Genomic DNA, 24,325 nt, shown 5'->3' on the forward strand with positions numbered 1-24,325 from the left:
ATAGGAGTTATTGATGACCTCTCCACAGCGAAAATGGCAGTTAAAAATCAGTGAAATCTTCTGTTGATGTGCTTCAAAAATATTTGTAAACTGATAATTTGATACCCAAGAAAAAATATCTTTTGAGCATAAGATTTAAAAGTATATTTTGAGATCAAATAATTTTACTAATGAATTCTAAGTTATTGCTTTAAACAAAAGAAATCACAAAGACAGAATCAATAACCAGCTATCATATGGCTGAGTAAATCTAGAAAATAATGCTGGCATGAAACAAAGACAATATCTATAAGTTAACAAATAAAAGAGAACAGAAAAGCAAGAGTTTGAATTCATAACTCAGTGATATATGTCAAGTGGGGAGTGAATTAGGAAGAGTTTGTGAAGATATTTTTATAATCTAGAAGGATGATGGAAGTATTGACATTTTTAAAAATTATGCATATTGAAACGTTTGAATAATTATTAAAATATGACAAACAGAATAGTTAACTTTGCATAGTGAAGTTATAGCAGGAAAATAGTTGTAACAGTTAAGTTAGCCAATTCTGAAAGAAAGTGATCAAGAAAAAGTATTCTAGAAAGCAAAGAATAAGAAAGTAAAAAATAAATAAATAAATAAATAAAGAAGAAGAAATTATTTATTTTTAACTAAGTACATCAGTAGTTACATTAACTATAAATGTTAAGTGCCCGAAGTAAAGAAACATAGGCAGACTATAACAATTAGAATATAACCAGATATTATTAGAAAGTTATATATAAAATATAAATATATCAGAGTAAAGGGGTGTAGAAATAGAGCATGTAAGTGCTATGTAACGTGCCTCCCAGGTATTCATTCATACTGTGGACTCCTAGGTGTGCAAACTCAACATGCCCCCTCTACACCCACTGCACCTCTTCCACCTCTTTTTCTTCTCCATCTTGGTCATTGACAAGAGTATCCCTTCCATTGCTTAAGGCATCATTTGTCATCCCACTGACATTGTTTTTTCCCCGGTCTTCACCTCTTTCTCTGTACTTAGCATCTTCCTTCTCTCTCGTATGTTCCTCATCCCTACCACAATTATCTTCCTAAATGACAGACGTCTTCAGGCGAATGTTTTTAAAGAGCCCCTAATACCAACAAAATAAAATCATCCAAACTCCATAACATGACATGCAAAACTTTGAATGGGATTTCTTTCTTTTATCCTATCTTTAGTACCTCACAAACCAACATGACCCTATATACTAATTTCTGTTTACCTGAGCACTTGCCCCAATATAGTCCTTTATGTGGAATCATAGATGACTCCTTGGACCTTTGCCTACATGTTGAAAGACATAACTCAAGTATTGCCTTTCATGGGATAACTTGCCTAGTCAATACTTATAAGTATTATTTGTTATTCTGGATATATTTTTCATAATTTAGTTTTATAAGTTAACTATTTACATGCCTGCCTTCTATTTTAGACCATAAATCATATGCAGACAGAATTTTCAAATTATGGTTTTGTTTCTATTCTTAGATTTGTACAGTAGTCCTCAATTATTTTTTGGAATCTTTCAGGAGAGACTAATAAGTAGAGCAGTAATTGTATAAGTCAAAAGGTGCTATACACACATATTGGCAAGGATGAGATCATGACTGATAATTCTGATTATTATAACAACACAACTATCACAATGATACCAGATAAACATTCCATGTTAGTGTTTTTAAAAACACCATCTGTGATGTATGTGCAACATTTGCCTACGCTTTATACATTAATATTAGAAATGTCAGACAATTTAGAAAATAAATGTATATGTTTGTGTCTGCTTAAGAACCGAAGATGGAAACAATTAGCATTCATTGATTTGACCCCACTTCATTATGTGCCATGAGATCTTATGGTGGAGCCCCCACCTTGACTCTGCATTTAATTTCCCGAGCATCATGTGGCTGCTGACATTAGAGAACAAATTGTCCAGATTTCTTTTTCGAGGAAGAAGTTAGAAAGAAAAAAAATAATGCCTGCTCTTTTCGCCTGTGAGTTCTTTTTTAAAGAAGGACCCTCATTCACTTCCTATTCAGACAAGGACGCATGCGGAGGAAAGGTGCAAGCTTTAGAGGTCATGCATTCTCCTCCGCCTGTCCCTTGAACTTCTTCCCAACACATGCTGTGTCCTTAAAATACTTTGTGCAGAGATAATGGCCATGGGTTATTTGCAGACCACAGTCTTTATCTAGTTCCAATATCCTTTTTTTTACAGATCCTCCTGCTGTGGAACCCGCATTCTTAGAAATCCGGCAAGGGCAGGACCGAAGCGTCACAATGAATTGCCGAGTACTCAGAGCGTATCCTATCCGAGTCCTGACGTATGAGTGGCGTTTGGGCAGTAAATTATTACGGACCGGTCAGTTTGACTCTCAAGAGTACACAGAGTACCCTGTGAAGAGCCTCTCCAACGAAAACTATGGGATTTATAATTGTAGCATCATAAATGAAGCTGGAGCTGGAAGATGCAGCTTCCTTGTTACAGGTAAGATTTAAAATATGTTCCTTTTTATTTGTTTATTGTTGTGAATCTTAAGACCAAAGTATCTCTGATGTGTGCCTTTGAGTCGATGCAGACTTATGACTACAGAACAGAATTGCTCCATGTGCTGAAGGCTGTCAACTTCGTGGGAGCTGAATGCCACGGCTTTCCTGGGCAAGCAGTGTGATCAAGTAGCCACCTTTGGGGTACAGCTTAAGTAACGCACCACCATGGCTCTTGTAAATATAAAAATGAAGGCTTTTTAAAAATGCATGCAGTGTACTCTGAACCTCCCGATTACTCATATCAGAACATCTACTCATTTCTTTCCAAGGCAAATCTACCTCAATAATAAAGCAATGGACACTGGTGGTAGTTAACTTTATTTAGATCAATTTTCAAGTATTAACATAGGTAACCTTTTTCTTCTTCTACACATATATAATCTCTTGAATACAGGTTCCTGAACTGGATTTTTAGCAAGAAAAAAGTGTTTAGCAAAAAAAAAATGTTTTCTCCCTTTCTTTTCCTTATTCCATTTATTCATATTTATATGACTGAATCCATGCATTCTTAATGCATAGTCAATCAGCATTCTGCCCATGACTTTTCACAGGTCTACAGTGTTTTAATATAAAGCAATAAAGCTATTATAGCTACACTTTAATAAATTTTGAAAGAAGTATCAACAGTTTTATTATCATTACCCTTAAATGTACCTTGTATGTTTAGTATTAGGTACTTTTTAAGGTGTTTTTTATCATCTATAAGCCCCCCAAAAAACTATGTCATTTTGAGCTAGAGTTTAGGGCTACAATAAAAGTAAAAACTAGTCATTATTCATTTATTCTACTTAAAATTAGTTGCAATAGTTGGGAGGCTTATGGTAGTAAGTGAAAGCGCTAGACATATATTATCCAAGAACAAATTATATAAATGTTCATTAAAGTATTTCAGACTTAATTAAACCGCATCCACAAGTAAGCTACATTTAAGTTATAAGTTCATACTTATAAGAGGAGACTGTAGATATCTATTACCTGAGCCACTCTTCTTCTGAAATATGGGATTAGGTAGCTAAAATATAATTGACTTACTAAGGGTCATGAAGATGCTCACTCCTTCCTCTTCACCTCTTGGTCATAGAGCATATTTTAAGAGCTTCAGTTCAGTTCAATAAAAGCTTTCTTATTTTCATTTTAAAAGTAAACTCCTAAAACAAAACCAAAGAACCCCAGAGAAGGTAGTCTTACATGGTGATCTAACTGCCGGCTGCTGTCCCTGAAGGCAGTTGTCATTGGTGATGGTTGCCTGAAATGATTTATATAATAGATTTAACTAAGCGGTACACATGAAAAACATTACGTTAGAAAATGTTGTGATATATATTATAATAAAAATATATATTATATAATATATTCCTTTTATTTCATATCTATATAAAGGAGCTTAAACTTTATATAGATATGAAATATAAAGGAGCTAAAACATTTATATATGTATATATATGAAATATAAAGGTGCTAAAACCTTTATATATTATATATATGAAATAAAACCTAGCTGATTACTCCATGGGAAGACTTTATGTATTTTTACATATTATTGACCCAGTGCACTAAGAATATTTCTTTTATTTTTTAAATCATTTTATTGGGGGCTCGTACAACTCTTATAATAATCCATCCACCCATCCATTGTGTGACGATACTGGGAGGGTGTGGGGGGAAGGTGAGGGAGAACGGGAGAACAGATTACAATGATCTACATATAACCTCCTCCCTGTGGGACAGACAGTGGAGAAGTGGGTGAAGGGAGACATCAGATGGTGTAAGATTTGACAAAATAATAATAATTTATATCAAGGGTTCATGAGGGAGCAGAGAGCGGGGAGGGAAGGGAAAAAATGAGGAGCTGATACCAAGGGCTCAAGTAGAAAGCAAATGTTTTGAGAATGATGAGAGAAACAAATGTACAGATATGCTTGACACTAAATCTTTCTATGCTTACCCCTCCACATATTGATATAAATGTAATGACTTACTTTCATTCACTATTTGTCAAAACCAAAAAATGATCCATATGTTAACTAAGGTATATAATAATATTCCTTTGTTCAACCTTTTTTTTTTTTACTGTATTTACTTTCTAGTTTTTTTTACCTTCGAGTTAGTTGAGTCCAAGCTGCCTCTGCAGGATCTTCATTTTCATTTGTGTGATGTAAAGCCTATTCTTTGAAGGAGCAGGCAAGCTGAGACCAGAATTAGCACTAAGCTTCATGCTCCCATTCCAGTGGATTCTGAAAGCTACGGAAAAGACTCGACCCTTATAGGACGCCAGTCGAAGGGGAGGAAGGACATAACCCCATGCATTAATTTGTTCCCACTTTGCACGTGTCAGTTTTCTGGTCAGCCTCGGGTTTCAAAAAAATCATATACAATCTAAAATAGTTTTGAGGAAGATAAAAGGAAATGAATGAATTCCAAATAAAGGAAAATCCAGGCAAATTAACACATATACCTGAAATGGAACAAAGGATTTCAAATCATTCATAGAAAAATCCCATTATCTTTTAATGCTATTTTGTATATGGACCTTTTGAAGCTTCTTCATCTATATCAATGTTTTCTGAGACCCAAATTAATATTGAAATTTAAAAAAATCATTAAAACTATTCTTCCAAATTCCACTGTTCCATTCACCATGAAAGTTACACAATATATGAAATATTCACTTGATCTCACTTGAACTGAAACACAATGGCGGATCTCACATCCATATTCACACATGTACTGGAGAGATGACACCTTACACCTATGTTCTCCCTTTATAACATGTATGTATGCTCTGTGTGGGAGTGCGAGTAAAGAGAGTAAGAGTGTGTTTATTGAAAGCCCTGGAGACTGTGGTCGTTTCCTGGTAAGCTAGACAAGAGAGTAAGCAAAGGTACCTTTGTAAATAGTGCCTGTCTACGATTGTAGTGTACTGTCTCTGTAGGAGATGACTAATTATACTATTACAAAATATTGTGAATTTGCATTAATTTTACTTACCAAAGTTTTCATGGCAGAATTATAGTACTGATTTTTTTCTGGTTTAAGTCAACTTTTTAAGCTTTAGTAGGAACTTAAGTATTATTTATCAGGTTGTACCATAGGGAGAGTTTTGAAAATTCTAAACCTAAATGAGGCATACTAATTTATTGGTACCAACCTTTTGGTAGCGTGTAATTTCACGTTTACCTAGATGTATATATAATAGGGGTGAAGGGGGTTAAAAGGTTTCATGTAAAAATAGAATTTAAAGATAATGGAATTTTGACATGACTTTTTGAATCCCATATGTAAATGCATATATAAATACATAAATATACATATTTATGAGCTTCAAAACATTTAAGTGCATTCATTTATTTATTTAACAGACATGACTAAATAGTATGCTAGGTAAGACTGAGTAAAGAAATTGACTCATAAATGAATTTCACTACATGTTGAATGATTAAATAGAGAAATGGACAAGTGAGTGAATGATTTAATAAAACATAACTTATTTGAGTGCTTTTTTTGTTTTTCTTTTTGAGAGAGAGAGAAAAGGACCAAATACAGAGAGTGTGAAAAAAATAGTTCAAACTTATAGGATAATATATTAAGCAATGGGTTGAATGTTAACCCCTCCAAATATATGCCCAATTTCTTAACCCTAGATGCTAAGAATATTATCTTGTGTGTTAAAAGAATAAACCTCAGTTTACATGGTAAAATATTTAAGTATGTTAAGGACTTTGAAATTGGGAGTTTAACTGGATCAGAGACCTACATGTGATCATGTATACGTTTATGAGAGGCAGAGGCTTGGACAGAAAAGAAAGGATGGCATTGTGATAAACAGGTAGAAGCTGTGTACAAGTTAAGGAGCGCTCAGAGCCACGAAAGTTGAAAGAGATTGAGGATCAGATCCTACCATGGTGACATCAGAAGGAACAGGGATGGATGACAAATGGATTTCAGAGCTGTAAGAAAATGTAACTCTAGTTATTTTAAGCCGTTCCGTTCATGCTGGTTGGTTAATGTAGATCTAGAAAATTAATCCATATTAAAACTCAATATTACGAAAACATTTCTGTTTAAAATGCTGCAATTTGAATAGAATAGTTTTGCCTCTGTGTTTGAGGTATTTGCTGTGATTTGAATAGAATAGTTTTGCTTCTGTATTTGACCGACCACAAAAAATTGTAGATAACTTTATGAACTATAGGGGTTTCAGAGAACATAACTGTATCCATGCAGAACTTGTGCATGGACCAAGAGACAGTCATTTGAAGGGAACAAATGGATCCTGCACGGCCAAATTCAAAAAGGTGTGACGCTTTGACCATACTTGTTCGATCTGTATGCTGAGAACATAATCCGAAAAGTTGAACTAAATGAAGAATTTAACAGCAGGATTAGAGGAAGACTCATTAACAAGCTTTGCTATGCTAATGACATAGCTTGTTTGCTATTGGAGAACTGACATGCGTCCTGAGACCAAAGGTGTCAACAGCCCTTGGCGTGAATTGCACTGCAACATAAAATATCATTAAAATCCTTCAACTGACCTAAGAAGCAACGTCAAGATAGATGAGAAAAGATTGAAATTGTTGAGGGTGTTGTATTACTTGGATCCATAATAAATCCCCTTGGAACCAGTAGTCAAGAAATCAAATACCATATTGCTTTGAGCAAATTTGTTACAAAAACTCCTCTTTAAAGTGTCCAACCACAAAGATATCATTAAGATGTGCTTGCTGCAACCCATGGTGTTTTCAGTCACCTCATATGTTTGTGAAATCTGGTCAATGAATAAGGAACACAGAGAAAGAATTGATGTGAGAACAACATGGCTGGCCCCACTATGAGAAATGATGCCCCTCAGTGACTAAGGGTGATACAGGGGACAGCACCAGAGACACAGTGTGGGAATTGCACCTGACCTGATCCCAACACACCGAGGCAAATCACTGGGGTAGTGCAGCGGAACAGCAAGGGAATGGAGCAGCAAGGTCCCCAGGGAATGCTGAAAGTGGACTTTGGGGCCAGGGTGTGGTGCCCCGACAGACTGGACTTGAAAATGCTTCTAAGGGCCAGCGAACGATCCCTGAACTAACTACAAGCTTTTCTCTTGTGAAAAAAAAAAAGAATTGATGCTTTTTAAAATTATGAGGGGCTAACCCCCCAAAAAGAAAAAAGCCCACTGGGTGGAGCTTTCATTGTATACATTTCTTCTACTAGGCAAGCATCAGGCAACTTGCTCTGAGTTAGTGCACTCAGTGTCATCGCCTGGGACGGTTCCCACTAGTCACAGTGATTTTTTTTGTGTGTGTGTGAAAGCATTACCCTCCAACCTCGTTTTTTGTGATGGCTGATTTAAGAGAACAACAGCGCAGCTGCGAAATTTTGTTTCCCGCTCAGGAAAAATGCAGTGGAGACTGTTGTGATGTTTGAACACAGCTTTCAAGGATGGCACTATGGGAAAACCTCAAGTGTACGAGTGGTTTTCTCATTTCAAAATGGTGAGATGCCATTTGATGACAAACCTCATTCTGGATATCTATCAAGTTCCCAAGCAGACGAAAATGTCGACAAAATTTGTTCACTTGTGCTTGAAGACCGACGAGGATGACGGACCATTGAAGAGATGGGGAGGTTATCTGGACTATCTTAGAGCTCAGTCCAGCAAATTTTAAGGACGATTTGGCAATGAGAGGGTTGCTGAGGAATTTGTGCCTGGAGTTCTAACTGGCCAGGAAAAGAGCATCCAGTAGAAACATACAATGTTTTTAAAAACAGCTCTGAAGCAATCCAGACTTTTTCCCCAAGGTCATTACTGGGGATGAGACATGGTGTTATTCTTTAGACCCCGAAAGCACATGTGAGTCAAGCTAGTAGAAGACCCAATTTTCACCTCACCCATAAAAACTTGACAAGTTAAATCAAAGATCAAGACAATGCTCATTTGGTCTTTTTGATGTGAGGGGGATAGTGCCTTTGGGGTTCATTCCACCAGGTCAAACTGTTAATCAAGCTTTCTATTTAGAGGTTCTGAAAAGATTGCTTAACAGTGTGTGACCAAAAAAAGGCCAGATTTGTACAGACTGGGGACTGGTTTTGACAGCACAACAATACACCTGCTCTCTCAGCCATTTCAGTGTGCCAGTTTATGGCAAAAAAAAACAAAAACAACACCATGCTTCTCTTGTTCATGAACACCACTGACCTCGCTCCATGAGACTTGTTTTTATTTCCACGAATGAAGATGGACATGAAATGACAGCAATTTGACAATTTAGAAGAGTGAAGGACAAAATGGGAAGGTACGGTCAGCCATCCAAACAGATGAGTTTTAAAAATGTTTCCTAGAATGGAATAGCAGATTTGACAAATATATTAAGTGTAATGGCGGGTACTTTGATGGTGATAAGGTTGTTTTTTTTAAAAGAAAATTGGGTACATAGCTTTGAAAAAATGTTTTTTGGGGGGTACCTCTCATATGATGTTGATAATGAATATTCAATATACAATGGGCCACCGGACAAAGAAATACATCTGTCTTGGATGAAGTTCATAGTAGATACTCCTGAGAAGCAAAAAATAGAAAGATAGTGTCTCACATAATGTGGACGTATTTTCAAGAAGGACCAGCCCATGGAGAGGGACATCATATTTGGTCAGAGATACAAAGAAAAACCTTCAAATATATGGATTGACACAGAGATTGCAGCAATGAGTTCAAATACAACAATGATTGTATCTATGACACAGAAGTAGATAGTGTTTTGTTCTGTTGGGAATAGGGTCATTATGAGTCTGCACTGACTAGATGGCACTTAACAACACCAATCTGTGTCTTCAACATTATCATCATAAGCTGGTTAAAACCCCGAGTCCCTAATACTTACCTGGCAGGGGAAATACCATGATCACGAAGGTGGTTTTCCCAGGGCGAGGCTTATCTGTTGCACTCCGGGTGTGCTGACTCCTGCGATTTCCCCCCCTCCACTCCCCACAAAAAAAAATAAAAACCGAGTCCCAGGAGCAGTGACTTCTGACATCTAAGCATAGTTGTAATTTGCAGTGTCTTTTTCCTCTTGAAAAGCTCATTAGTATTGAACTGGGGCTTTCAGAGTTAGAGACGTGGGGGACTGCAACCCTGGAGGTGCCATCTACCACTCGCATCGGTAGTTTGTGTTAGTTTAAGTTGTACCTTGGTAAAGACTCACAAAAAAAGAATGATTAAAATTTTAACTATTGTGTCTTTACACCATATAGCAGAGGGACGATGTATAAAGAAAGTCGGATACTAAAGAACTTTGATGAGAGAGAATCTCTCTGCACATTTATGAGTAGCGCTAGGAACTAGTAAGTTTGCATTTTTACCTGTTCTTGAATATGGAGACAGCAATGATTTATGAAGCTTTAATTTATTATCTTTCAAAATGTTCTACTTGGTGTTTCTAAATACCTAGTAATTACATGTGCTAAAGAATTAAAATTATATTTCCAGAACCATTCTTTTTCATATTTTTGCTTTAACAAATGTTTATGGCAAAATGTTTTTATTGAAATGTTTATGAATGTCAGGTGTTGAGACTTCTTGTTAACAAGTTTGACAAGGAAGTGAGTAAGGTGGCAAAAGGAGAATTGTCTGTTTAGCTCATTTGGTTCATCATTTTAATGAAATGTACAAACTATTTTATGACAATAAAAGCTTGTGTACACTAGATTCTAGAACAAAGAAAATAAGAATAAAATGAAATGGCAATCAATGTTCCCTATAATCATAGGAAATTAAAGTTAATTGCCATTCTAACTTTTTGGTATCCCCAAATGCATGTACTTCCCATATACAAAATTCATTTATTCTATTAAATTTCTTCAAAAGTCCTATTCCAGCGTGAACTCTCATCTAAAATTTCATCTTTTGAATTTATATAAATCAAGTAAAGATGCATAGGTACTATTGTGAAGATGGCTCAAGACCAGGCAGTGTTTTGCTCTGTTGTTCATAGAGTCTCTGTGGGACAGAGCTGGCTCAATGGCACCTAAGAACAACAACAAATCAAGTATGGGTGAGTTTAATAATGGGCAGTCCTTGTTAGTTCAATAACATATGAAAAAGGTAATTAACAAGCTAAAATAAATCATAAAAACGACATCTGTTTATCTGTAGAACCTATGGTGGTGTTCACTTAAAAATCCTAACACATCTATAAGAAAACGTTCTTGAATGAATAAGGTAACCTATCAATGGCAAAAGAGATAAGGACAGAATGAATTATCAATTATATTTCTATCTAGTGGCTGTAAATAATTTAAAGTTAAAGGATACAATTTCTAAAAAGAAGAGGAACAGACGGTTAGAGGAGAGGAGGAAGAAGGTGTTGTTTGAAGATATGGATTCTGATGAAAATGAAAGAGAGCTCTGGAAGTCAATGACTTACGTCAGTGAAAAGTTCCAGAAACCCGAAACACAAAGGTTTCCTTGATCCAGTTGAAAATCAGGATGCTGTAGCAGGTGTTCGTAATAAGGTGCATTCAAATGAGGAAGAATGTTCTGAAGAAGGCATTTTTCAAATGGCGGAAGAAATTACCTTGAAGGAAACGAAGACAGTATGTGTTAAGTAAGAAAGCTTGAAAGAGAAAACAAACAAACATTGTTTTTCCAGATGATAAACTGAAGAACAAATATCTTAAATGTAAAGAAATAGTTTGATGAAATTCAGTCATCATCTGAGAAAAGACAGGAAAGGATGAATGAAAATTTTGTCCCTTTAGGAAGAGTTGTTGGAATAAAAATCACGGCAGTTTCACAGGAAGATGACCCACAAGAAAGACCAGGAAACAGCGTCCCAGAGGAGAGCCTCGTCTTTGACCACGCAGCCAAGTGGCACTGTGATCACAGTGGAATGCCTTTCACTGAGAAGATATCATTCAGCAAATGACAAGATACCAAACTTGGAATGGTATAATACATTCAGAAATCCACAAAGAAAATACATATGAATATAACATCGTTTAATACCAGAGCAAGAGAAGAGTAACTTGAGCCTTGCTGAAATTTATGAAGACTATAAAAATTCAACTAGAATAAAACAAACAAAATGTACTGCCCTCAAGTTGATTCTGACTAAAGCAATTTTGTATAGAGACTGTAGGTCTTTAAGGAAGCAACCTAATGAAACATTCATTCAAGTTTTTTGATAATTATGTCTTGAAGTGGTTATCCTATTATACAATTGAAAAGATTCTCTGTATGACTAGGTACAAATCCTTTGTCAAATACTTGCATTACAAATACTTTCTTTCAATTTTTAAAAACTTCTTAATAATTCATTTGGTGAGCAGTATATTCACTTTAATAAAATATAATATATTTTTATTAATGATTTTTGTATGTACATGTTTTTTCTATAATATCTTCCATTAATTTTATATGCATTGATATTTGGTGCTACACTCAATTTTAAATTAATTCAGAGGGTAGTGAATTATTGTGTAAAGTTGTTTTCTCCAATATTGATACCCAGGTGTTCTAGAACAATTTATTCAAAAGAGTCTCCTTTTATCAATGTATATGTTCATGTTTTTGTAAAAGCTCAGTTGATCTTATATTATATGTGAGGACAATTTCTGGATTCTGTCTTCTGGTTCATTTATTTATATATTTATCTTTGAACAAAAATATGTACGGTGTTGATTACTGCACTTTATATTAAGCCTGGAAATCAGGTAATGTCAATCCTCCACTTTGTTTCCTTGTTTTCTAATAGGTTTAAATATCATTGGTTCCTAGTGTTACACAATAATTATATTTTGTCTTTTATATATTATATATTTTATATAATTTGTGCATTACCTTTTGGAAATGAATACAGTATACTAAGCAATTCATTTACATGAAGTTCCTTCCAGGTGAAACTAATTTTTAGTGGTAGAATTGAATTGCTTGCTGAGACTGAGGGTGAAGGTAATTGATTTCAGGACCACAGGTAGCAACTCTCTTTAGTGATGGAAATGTCCTAAATCTTCATCGGGTAGTAATTACAAAGTAAGTCAGACCCATGACCTTGTTTGTTTGTTTTTATTTTAGGGGTTTTGTTTAGCCTTTTTGTACATGTTATATGTACAAATATATAGCACACACTACATGTGCATATAGTGTATGTGCATGTATATGTATGTACATGTGTTTGCATGTGTGTATATGTTGTGCATAATAATAGGTACTACATATAATGTTACAGCATGTAATTTGCTGATATTATAATTCTTACTCCCATAGATGGATTTATTAATATATTAATAACAAAAGGCAACAATATGAAAACTAAATATAATTAAGTGGAGTCATGCATACAGAACGCAATTATAATTCAGTGACTACCTATATTTATTTCCAGAGCATCATCAAAATTCATGCTTGAAATATGTGCACTTGACATTGTTTTAATTATACCTGAACAATAGATTGCTGCATATATGGATATTGGCCAAACTATGGAAGACATTTGCTTATAATATCTACTACTATGTATAGTATTTTTCTCTCCAAATTAACCCACATATTGTTTTAAATGCATATGATGTAATAACTTTATAGTATTATCCCCCTATAATTATTTGTTCCACTCTTCTTACTCACTTCCAATGTGGTGTCTGTACTTAAGAACACTGAGTTAAGTATTCTCCCCACTCTCTCCCCTTCCATGAGGATCATTGTCTTTCCCTGTTAATTGTATTCTTTGCAACTGGAGGCAGCGACTGTTATAGCACGAATACAAGCGGACTTAATAGGTTGGTAACGAAGAGCATGTCTACAAGTTAAATCAGAATATAGGACTCAAGTTGTGGAGTATCGCCTTTTGTAAGCAGAGATTGTCACCGTTAGGCATTAAAGAAGAAGCCGAGCCATCAGCATTCCAAGCTATGCCACTGGATCCCAACATTTTTTGCAAAGCTATTTCATATTATCTTGAACTCTGCATTAGATGCGATTTTCAGAGGACGTTTTTTTCTAAAATCTCACATAGTCTTTCCTGAGAAGAGCCTTTAGAATATTCACTGACAAAATTTAAGAATGAAACAAAGAAACCTGAGATGAGTATCATGTGTTTAGTAATTAGAAATGTTCAGTACTTGTAGAATTGTGATAGAACCAATCTATGCAAAAATCAAACGTTTTAGTTCAGTGGAATCAAAGTCCCCCACCTCCAAGTGTCTGTTGAAGCACCTGGCCTCTGTCCATCACCCTAAAGGGATGATTAATGGAGGAGAACAGGCAGACATCGTCCCATAGGCGTGCCAGAAACCAGCCTTGACGCGCTCAGGAGCGAGGTCGCCCAGATGATTGCCCACAACTGGCTTCATCCTCTTGTCCCCTGGGAGCCTTTGTAACTGGCTGTGTGAGGCGAGAGTCAACAAAGGTTTCCTTTCAGTGCATTCTTTGCAGGTTTCAGAACAGGAAACCTAGCTGCAGTCTAATAATTTGAGTTTCCTTACATGAGCATTACTTAAGAAATCTCCATCCCCCGTTATTCTAATGATCGCTGTCTATTTTTAAAGAACTCATCAAAATGACAGTGATGCGAAGCCTCAGGATCTAACTGCAGGCAGATACCTGCTTCGCAGCCAGATTCAGTTCAGCGCTTCCTAGCAGTGTGATAAGAACAGTGATTTGTGCTCTAATCTTTGTCTTGTTCCAGGACTCGTATTCATGAATCTTTTAGTTATTCTTAGAGAGTCACAGCGATGCCATTTTCAATAACTAGTTTCCTTTATTCCCATCTAAATTCACTTTATTAACTCAAGTTATATGTTTTGGAGAAAATAAATGTTGCTGGAAGATAAACAGCGTTCCTTCTGGGCTTCTCTCCAACTCACTTGAGCACCTCTTGCTCCCTGCCTAAATGATATTCAGCGCATTCGCATTCTGCAGGGGACCACCCACATTTGCATCAGCTGCACTTGCCAGGAAGTTAATGCGCTCTGTAAGTTTGCCATTGAACATGCAGTTCTCTCCGTCTGAGAGCCACTGGGTCAGTTCGTCCATCTGCTCCTCCTTCATGGACATCCACCAAACCATAATCCTTTAAATGAGCACAAGGCTTTTCTGCTAGTTTGCTATGAGGTTTCCGGGAAAAAGGTAACTTTAAGGAACTCTATGTTTATTTGCATATTCATTAACCTGAGTAAATTACATAATACAGAGAATTCTTATTTCAGAGATGTAGGCCATATTTTTCTTATCTTTTAAGTCAGTAATTCTTTCTGATAATGATGTAATCTGCCTAGCGGGCTTGGTTGCTGGTTTCTGTACATCAAGGAGGTCAGAGGATAGTCAGATTAGTTGAAGGAGTGAGCCCACCAGGTTACTCAGTGTTACAGAGGAAAGATATCTCTTTGAAGACTAAGATGCACCTGGCCCCTGATATGGTGTTTTCAGTCTGCATGGGAATACTGGACAATCAATGTGAAAGAGCAGACTCCGGAAAAGGGCATATCCCTGGAAAAGTAGAGGGACGGCGAAGACAAAGAAGACCCTCAAGACATGGACGGCCGCAGTGACTGCAGCCGTGGCTCAAACATGACAACAATCGGGAGGGTGGCATAGGACCTTCTACTGTACATAGGGTCACTCTGAGTTGGAGCCAGGCCAATGGCGCCTAACCTTCAGTGCCTGTGCGTGAATTAGGACAAAAGAAAAGAATAAAAAGTGCCCCATAAACAAATGTGATCTTTGTGTCACAGCACATGTGAATGGCAAGGGAAATAAAACCCATCAACCACACTCACCCTTTTGATACAATGACCTGAAGTTAGAAATTCCAAAAGAAAAAAAAAACAGACCTCAAGTTGCAATGTTGAAGGATTCTGTGGGCAAAATCTCGAATGATGCAGGAAGCATCAAAGGAAGATGAAAGGAATGCACAGTCACTGTCCCAAAAAAGTTTGATATAAAACTATTTTAATCAAAAGTAGCACATAGCTCAGAATTGTTGATATCGAAAGAAGTCCAAGATGCCGTGAAAATATTAGCAATCAGCAAGTATCTAGGACTTGACAGTGTACCGAGTGAAATGTTTCAATAGACTGACGCCCTGCTGGAAGTACTCATTAGTTCTTCGGACGACAGTTACCTCCCCAACCAACTGGAAGATATTTATATGTGTGTCCCTCTCAGAGGTAGGTGACCCAACAGAACGAGGACATTATTGAACAATAACAAAAGTATATACATGTAAATATTTTTTCAGTGCAATTTTTGAAATGGGTGCAGCAGCACATCAGTCGGGAGCTCCCACAAATTCAAGCTGGATTCAGAAGATGATGTGCACTGATGGATGTCATTGCTGACATAAGATGGATCTTGGCTGAAATATAAGAGTACCAGAAAGATGTTTATGTGGGTTTTATTGACCACACGAAGGCATTCACTATGTAGACCATCACAAACTATGTAGACCATCGCAAACATTATGCATAATGGAAGGTCCAGAACATTTACTTGTACTTGTGCGGAACCTGTACATAGACCTAGAGGAATTGTTCTAATAGAGCAAGGGGACTACATGGTTTAAAATTAGGAAAGGTGTGTGTCAGCTTTGTATCTTTTCACCATACTTATTCAATCGGTGTCCTGATGGTGCCTTTAGCAAACAATCTGAGAAAAATAAGAAGGAAAATCATTGAAGGAATATCACCATGGAAGGAAATATCGCTAACTATGCTAATCATACTTCTTGCTGAAAGTAAGGACCTGCGACACTTGATCATAGAAAATCAAAGATTGCAGCCCTTAGGATGGATGACAACTCCATGAAAGAATACTAAAACACTCACAACTGTACCACTCAACTATATAGTGATCAATGGAGAGAAGACGGGTTCTCAATGATTTCGCTTTACTTAGATCCACAATCCACTCTAATGTAAGCAGCCATCAAGAAATCGGAAGACACTGCGTTGGGCTCACCTGCTGTGTAGGCGCTCGTTAAAGTGTTGAATAGCAACACTGTGATTCTTAGCACTACGGCGCACCTGATCCAGGCCACACGTAGTATTTCAAATGCCTCATGCGCATGGGAAAACATCGACAACGAATAATTGTCCTGAAACATAGCAGCATAATTGATGTGTTTGATTTCTGGTGTTGGCAAAGAATACTGAAAGTGCCGTGACCTGCCAGAAGAACAAACAAATGTGTCTTGAAAGAAGCAAAGTCAGCAAGGTGCTAGAAGCAAGGATTCGAGACTTCGTGTCATGTATGTTGGACATATATTCTGGGGGACCAACCCCTGAATAACTATATCCTGCATCGTAGAGGGCCAACGCAAATGAGGGGAGAAGCCCATCTCTTTCTGTCAAGTCAATTCATACTCTACCAACAGCGCAGAGCTGGCTCCGTAAGATTTCCAAGGCTGTAAGAAACTGCAAAACTTTCTCCTGTGGAGTGGCGGTGGGTTTGAACCACTGACCTTTTGATTACTGTAAACATTTCTATATGTTCTAGAAAACTTTAAAAATATTCTGGTTGTACAAAATCTGAATACTACAATTGGTATTAAGGCTTAATTAAATATCTATGAGAGAAAAAGTAAATTGTATTAAAATTTATTGAAGTTCTTGTTAATATTTGACTGCTCCATGTGGGAAATATTGAAGTTTTCCATTTTTTGCAACATTTATTTTCCTCTTTAGAATGTTGACTACTTAAGAAATAAGTAGATTTGCAATTGAAAGTGAGTACTTAGAATTGGAATGACATGATCATTTATAAAAATCATGATACATGAAACATAAACAATCTGCCAATTCAAAGTGTGGTCAGATGAAAAATGCCTTTATGTCAGACTTCGTTAGAGTACTGAGAAGCAAGGATATTACCTTGAGGAATAAAGTGGACCTGACCCAAGCCATGCTATTTCCCATTGTTTCGTAAGCATGGGGAAGTCAATGCAGAAGGAAGACTGAAGAAGAATCGATGCATTTGCATCGTGGTGCTAGGGAGAATATTAAAACTAGAAATACTTCTGACTGCTGAAAGGATAAACAAATATGTCTCGGAAGAAGTCTGGCCACAGCACCCTACAGAGGCCTGGATGGCAAGAATTTGTCTTACACACTTTGGACATGTTGCCAGGAGAGACCAGTCCCTGGAGAAGGACGTTATGATTGGTAAAGCAGAGGAGCGGTGAAAGAGAGGAAGCCGCTAAATGAGACGGACTATGGACTTACGTCTAGAAACAATGGCAAGGATGGCATAGGTCGGGGCAGCTTGTAGAGTTGCTGCCCACAGAGTTGCCGTGTGTCAGAACTGACTCTGTAATTAGCAACAACAAACAACATCACCCTCTCAAAGAATCTCATTTAGCATTATATACATTTATAAAAATGTATTCATGTGTTTTCACCATATGTCAGGTCACATACTGTTTATATAGTCACATAATTATTTAAAATATATCTTAATTAAAAATTAGAATGACTTTCACACAGGTCTTCTTCATTTATTCAACTAATTATCAAGGTCACTTGCTAATTAAAAAAAGGCATACATATATCCTCAAGCATTTTATAATTCAATTAGACATTCATTCTACCAAAAAGGACTGCATCGCCAACTCACTAGCTGCCATCGAGTCAATGCTGACTCATCTGAGACTGAAATTCTTGATGCGAATACAAAGCCCAGTGTGTCTCCCATGGAGCTGCTGGTGGTTTCAAACTGCCGACCATGCGGATCAGCGCCCCATGTGTAGCCACTACGCCATCAGGACTCCTTATTGTCAACACAGGCTCAGGTGTATCAAACAGCATTCACAACATTAAACTTTACAAATAATTAGGGACATCTGCAAGCAAGAAATTGTCTAGACTTAGCATTCAACACTGAAAGGCTGCAAATCTACCACCTCCCTGCCCCCTCACTCTCACTCTCTCACTCTTTCTCTCTCTGACTTGGAATTGGCCTGAGTGGAAATCTTCATGGTCCACATGATCCCACAGTTTGAATCTTTTAGGTTGATAAACACACATACGGAGGTTCTATGTAGCAACATCTCTTCTCCGAAGCTCATAAGTATATGAATTGCTGATTGCTTTATAATATGCAATTTGGCAAACCAAGTAGACCCCAAAGAAAGCAATTTTAAATAAGAAGTTAGTGTATGTCCAGCCTTCAGTAGTGTCATGAAACAAGGCTGAGGTATAAATTTCTGCCCTTAGGACTCCAGTTCATGCAGGCCCTGGTTTATTTCCTCAAAAAAAATGTTGAAACACCTCTGATTAGTAGAGGGATGCAGGTAAACTCTCTCTGGAATATAATTAAAATCACTGCCATCAATTAAATTCTGATACACAGCTCCCCTGGAGGACAGAGTGAAATTATGCCTTAGGGTTTCTGTGATCCTGAATATTTATAATAGCAGGCAGACTCGTCTTTCTGTCATGGAGCAGTTGCTGGGTTCAAACTGCTGCCCTTGAGGTTAGTTTCATTATGAAAGCAATGTCTTCGGGGGGTGTCTAGGTAAGTTAAATGTGAAGCAAGAGGTCAGCTTAGAAGGCTCTGACAGGTTTTAACAGCACTCCGAAGAGAGTAGGTAACCTTGATGTTGTTGCCAGCTGCCATCTAGTTGGGCCCACCTGCCGTGACCCCATGCCCAACAGAACAAAACACCGTGCCATTCTCACAACTGTCTACTCCTCAGCCCATCGACGCGGCCACAACGGCAACCCATCTCATTTAGGGTCTTTCTGTCCCTCACTGCCGCTCCACTTTAACAAGCATGATGTCCTTCTCCAAATACTTCCCTGACCAATGTATTTAAGGTGAAGTCTGGCCATTCTTGCCTCTCAGGAGCACGCTGGCTATACTTCTAAAAGAAATGTTTTTTTCCTTTTAGAAATCCAGGGTATTTTCAATATTCTTCATCACCACTGTAATTCAAATGCATCGATTCTTCTTTGATATTCCTTTGTTTATTTTCCCACTACCGAAAGTACCTGCTTTTTCTTGGAGCATAGCAAGACTCTCCTTTAAGAATTTCTTTGGGAAACCTTACCCTGTCCACATAACGGCACTGATCTATCCCCTTCAGAATCCTTTTTGTTCTGAAGACTCAAGCAGCATTTCAAACGAACACAATTGGAGGCCAAACTGTCATTGGGACGTGGTGCAAATGGAAGAGCTCCGAGTTACCAGGGGAAGTGTTAGCGAGATGTATACTTATATACCATCGACGTATGTATACCTAAATGGAGGATACAAACATAGATTAAGGAAGAATAGCTTCCCATTTTGATAGTTTTTTTAGTAAATGCTTCTATGATTTTGTAGCATTATTTTTTTTACTTACCCTCACATATTGCAAATCATGCCAATGAGCCAAATCAGCCGTGTGCTTTTCAGTACCTCAGGAGTCAGGAACGACTTCTTGCATTTTGGATGTTTCACAAAAACACCCCAAAGGAACAACAGTTAAGGACATGTGAAACTAATGAGATTCAAATTTCAGGACTCATAAGTAATCTTTTCCTTGGAACATGCCTCTGTCCGTTCATTTAAGAATTCATTGTGTATAGCTCCTTTCTAAATACCTAGGGACAAATCAAATATTGGCATAACTTAAATCATTTGGCTTTTTAAAATGTTTTTTTCCCCTGAATCCGGTTTAGAAGGTAGTCTGATTAGGGTCGTAGGCATCTCAGGCACCCTGCAGAATTACTGGTTAGCTCATTCCTTCCACGTATGTTAACATGTTACTAATGTGACGTCATGGCCAAAGCTTCTCTAGTTCAAGCACAAATGAATTGCATCTAGATTATTTCATCATGTTGTAAGCTATTATACAGATCTTGCAGTTTTCATTTTATGAACTCTACAGTCTTTAGCTAAACACCCTGTCGTTGACTTCACAGTTGAGTAATTCAGCTGTTATTCCTGCACACCAATTGGCAAATGATCATTCGGTGCATTCAGTTTTATTGCTGTTCTAATATTCACCTAAGCCTGTAAATAAAGCATCTGATGCAATAATTTTCAAAAGATATATGTGTGTATATATATTTCATTTTCCATTCCCTTTTCATAATAAATACGTGTTCATCATAATTATTCCAAGTCGAATAAGATATGTAGAATTCATTAAATTAGTATTGTCTTCATTACTTGTAATGTGATAAGTGCTAATATAACCCTAGTAGTGTAGTGGTTATGCATTGGACTGTGATCCACATGGTTGCCAGTTCAAAACCATGAGCAGCTCTGTGAGAGAAAGCCTGGACTTGCTGCTGCTGTGAACAGTTACAGTTCTGGAAACCCACAGGGGGTCACCGTGAGTGTGCGCTGACTCGCTGGCACTGAGAAGAAAGACATAGCATAGTATGAGAAGTAACAGAAATGAGGACATTGATTGTTCTTTTGTTAAAATTTTTCTTTTGACTCGCAGAATTGAAGATTTCTTTCGTTAAACCACAAAATACTCCCTATGCACCAATTTCATAACACTTTTATATTCCTTTAAATCAAAACAATAAGCTCTCAGAAGACCAGAACCTCAAAAGGAAACACAGTTCTTTACTTTTCTTACAAGAGAAGTTATGAATCCATTTTTATGTGGACACTGTGGTATCTGTGTACAGGAAACAGAAGTCCTCTTCCAGTCCCCAGGCTGACTGTAAGGGTTTACCTGTAAAGAATTGTAATGATCATTTCCTCATTCCCTAAATTAAATTGCTAAATTCTTTCATTTGAAGATAGTAACTTCTAACTGATACCCTGACACAGGCTTCTCAGTCATTTTCCTTTTCCCCACCAGGATTACAGTTCCAAAATATAAAGTAGATTCATATCATTTCCCTGATTAAAAACTTAGCAAAATCTACTGTTCTGAAAAGAGTTTTAATTAGTTTTTAAACTATGACTCAAAGTTCACTAATTTGAAAAGAGAGTAACTCTGGTTCAAACAAAGAAAGTTCTCCATGCAGCTGTCTAAAGCTATGAAAACGAACTGCATTGATCATTGTTATACGTTTCTAAGATCGAAGGGAATAAAAGGACTCGGATTTCCAAAAGCACTTGACTGTGTTGTGAACTCTAGGACTACAGATTCATGCTGGCAATTGCTGCCCTGTGATTCTTTCTGGAAAACGGTTTGCTTTCCAATCATTGTAGCATCAGTGCTACACTGACTTTGATTTTAAGTTTTGTTTTAAATTTGCCAAGGAGTTCGTAGCTGAAACACGTTAAAGGCCAGCTGCACTCAGTAAAGCATGGGGTTGCTCTGAGTGGAATTGTCTTGAGAGCAGTATTTCCCTTTCTGTCTTGTAGTGATCAGTATACGCAGGAGGCATTTTAATTTAGATTTTGTTATCGTTGTTGCAATGCCACAGTGTCGTGGAAATGTCTGCATTACTACTATTTTGATTATTTTAATTTTATAAAATTAATTTTATCACATTTCTTTTCATACTATAAAATTGAAAGCAGTCAGTGTGATATGGTGTATATATCTATATGCCCATTTAAATGATTACTGCTTAAAATCATTTGAGAATAACTGGAATGTAAGCTAAGATCAAACACATTAGCAAAGAAAGGATCAAACAACGTATTTCCCCATAAAAACACTGACGTATATTTTCTGTCGTACTTAAGGCTTGTGTTTGTCAATCATTTTTGAAGTAATCAATAACGCTACCCTTGCTCTTTTTAAGTGTGCTCTTTGATAGGATGAAAGACATAGCATAGCCATACCAGATCCTGTGCTAGTTTCTAAAACATTACCTATATATAATATGTTCATTGAATCAATTTAGGGTCACGATTTCTTTCTTTTCACTTGTGTCTCACCACGAACCACTCTTTTCATATCTGAGGAATTCTACCTCCTATAAGATCAATAAACATTTCAGACATGAACCTTAAGAAGCCTATGCATGGTCCCCAAAGGGAATATTGATTATCCTGTCTTGGAAGGCCTCATCTCTCCATTGTATGACTTCTATCATTTAAAACATACCTATTTATAAATTCCATTTTATGTTTCTGTTCTCTGAGGTTTGACTTACTGTGAAATATTTTCGTGTGTGCTTCCAGTGTTCAATTTTTCATATTCATTGGGGCTTGATCATCAGAATTCCTTGCAAAGTAAATTGGGAGCATGTCTTTCAAAAATAACTTTGGCATTTGCTTCACTTAAGCACTTCAATGGCATAACTAATCATGGATTTTGTTATGTTGCTGCAAATATTTTTTCTCAGCTTTTTATAATAGTGAATGGCTGAAGTTGTAGCGTTACTGGTCTGGTCACATTTAGTGGCCTCGCTTCCATCTTTTCTCATCACACTAATTCAATAACCATATTTCCTATGAATAAAAATAGTTTATGACCCAGAAGTCCAAAGAGAACCAATAGTCCTTTTCTCCTCAATTATTTATTCAGTATATGGTTTTCAAATCTCTGTTTTTTGACCCAAGAAAATACTCTCTTGCTTTCAAGATGAGCTGTGCATTTAAGAAGATATTTTGCATTTTCATCTAGCATTTCTAGACAAAACTAGAGTTTTGATGTTGTCCTTGGTATTTTGTTTTGGTTTTTTTTGTTTTTCCTTATTCCTCCTTTTTTCTTAAGTTTCCCAACTGCATCCTTGAGTATATTATGCCCTATGGATTTTAAATGAAAGAATGTGTGAGCATGATGGGGATGAATTCAGTTCCAGACTGCAATTCTACTAGTCTCTATGAAGGCAATAAGCTTGCTCTCTTTTATGATTTTCAGGGGGGTTTCCTCCACATTTTTCTCTCATTCAGTCCAGAACCTTCTAATGTGATCCTTTCAGTATGGTTGATAATGAGAGCCGTGCACCACTAATTCTGGTCTCTGGATGTAGACACTGGTGTTTGTGTGGTGCATTAGGTCATTGAACATATTGATTTCATGTGTCTTTGATTTTCATCACTCTTCTTCCCTCTGGATGAGGAGAGAAAAATAGTCACACCTTAGATGGTCACTCATGTGCTTTTAAGTATTTAGTTGGGACTCACCAAAGGGGGATGTAAATCTTATTGAATAATGCTATGCCAAATGAACTTGGAATCCACTGAGACTATAATCCTCACTCCAGAAGCCTAGCACTCATTATTTCACGATATTTGGTTATGTTTAAGAAGTTTTCATAATTTTTACCCCTCTGTGTTTTGCCGTGTTGATGAATATTTGCAGCAAATGTGAATATACATATACAAATTACCTCTGTTAAACATACACATAGTCCTTGGTATGCTCCCATTCCCCATCAATCCGCTTGTCTGTCCAAGCCTCTAACCCTAGATCACCCCTATTGCAGGGTTGTATATGTATTTGTGTTTGCTTCTGTTGCCTTTAACACTTGCAAACATCCAATCAATTGTCTTCCACTGCCTCCACCATTTTCCCCCACCTCTCCCTATTGTATATTGCTTCCCCTTGACCCAAATGAACACTTACCTACCCATAACATGTACCTCCTCTCCCTCCATTCCCCTCCTACTCCTGGTAACTATCAAAGAATGCTCTATTCGCATAAAACGATTTCTTCACTTTTTTACAAAATGATTTTACATACTATTTCTCCTTTTGTGATTGACTAATTTCAATCAGCTTAATGTCTTCCAAGTTGTCCTTGTTTGCAGTTGTTCCATTCATCACATATGTAAACATGTCCTAGAAGCCATTTTTATTTATTTTTATTAAACATTTTATTAGGGGCTCATACAACTCTTATCACAATCC

General features: G+C 36.9%; 1 protein-coding gene and 1 non-coding gene across 2 annotated transcripts in view; both read left to right on the forward strand.

Annotated features, from left to right (window-relative positions):
* Positions 1-24,325, forward strand: part of MDGA2 (MAM domain containing glycosylphosphatidylinositol anchor 2) — a 1,044,700-nt gene that overhangs the window by 899,331 nt on the left and 121,044 nt on the right. The window contains exon 9 of the mRNA XM_075531139.1: positions 2,248-2,517. Coding sequence (XP_075387254.1) covers positions 2,248-2,517 — 270 coding nt within the window. The remainder of the gene's footprint in view (positions 1-2,247; positions 2,518-24,325) is intronic.
* Positions 9,447-9,605, forward strand: LOC142426923 (U1 spliceosomal RNA). The gene has a single exon (XR_012779792.1). It is a non-coding gene; the product is annotated as a U1 spliceosomal RNA (small nuclear RNA).

The sequence above is a fragment of the Tenrec ecaudatus genome, chromosome 14, assembly GCF_050624435.1.
Source record: "Tenrec ecaudatus isolate mTenEca1 chromosome 14, mTenEca1.hap1, whole genome shotgun sequence".
NCBI classification, from domain to species: Eukaryota; Metazoa; Chordata; class Mammalia; order Afrosoricida; family Tenrecidae; genus Tenrec; species Tenrec ecaudatus.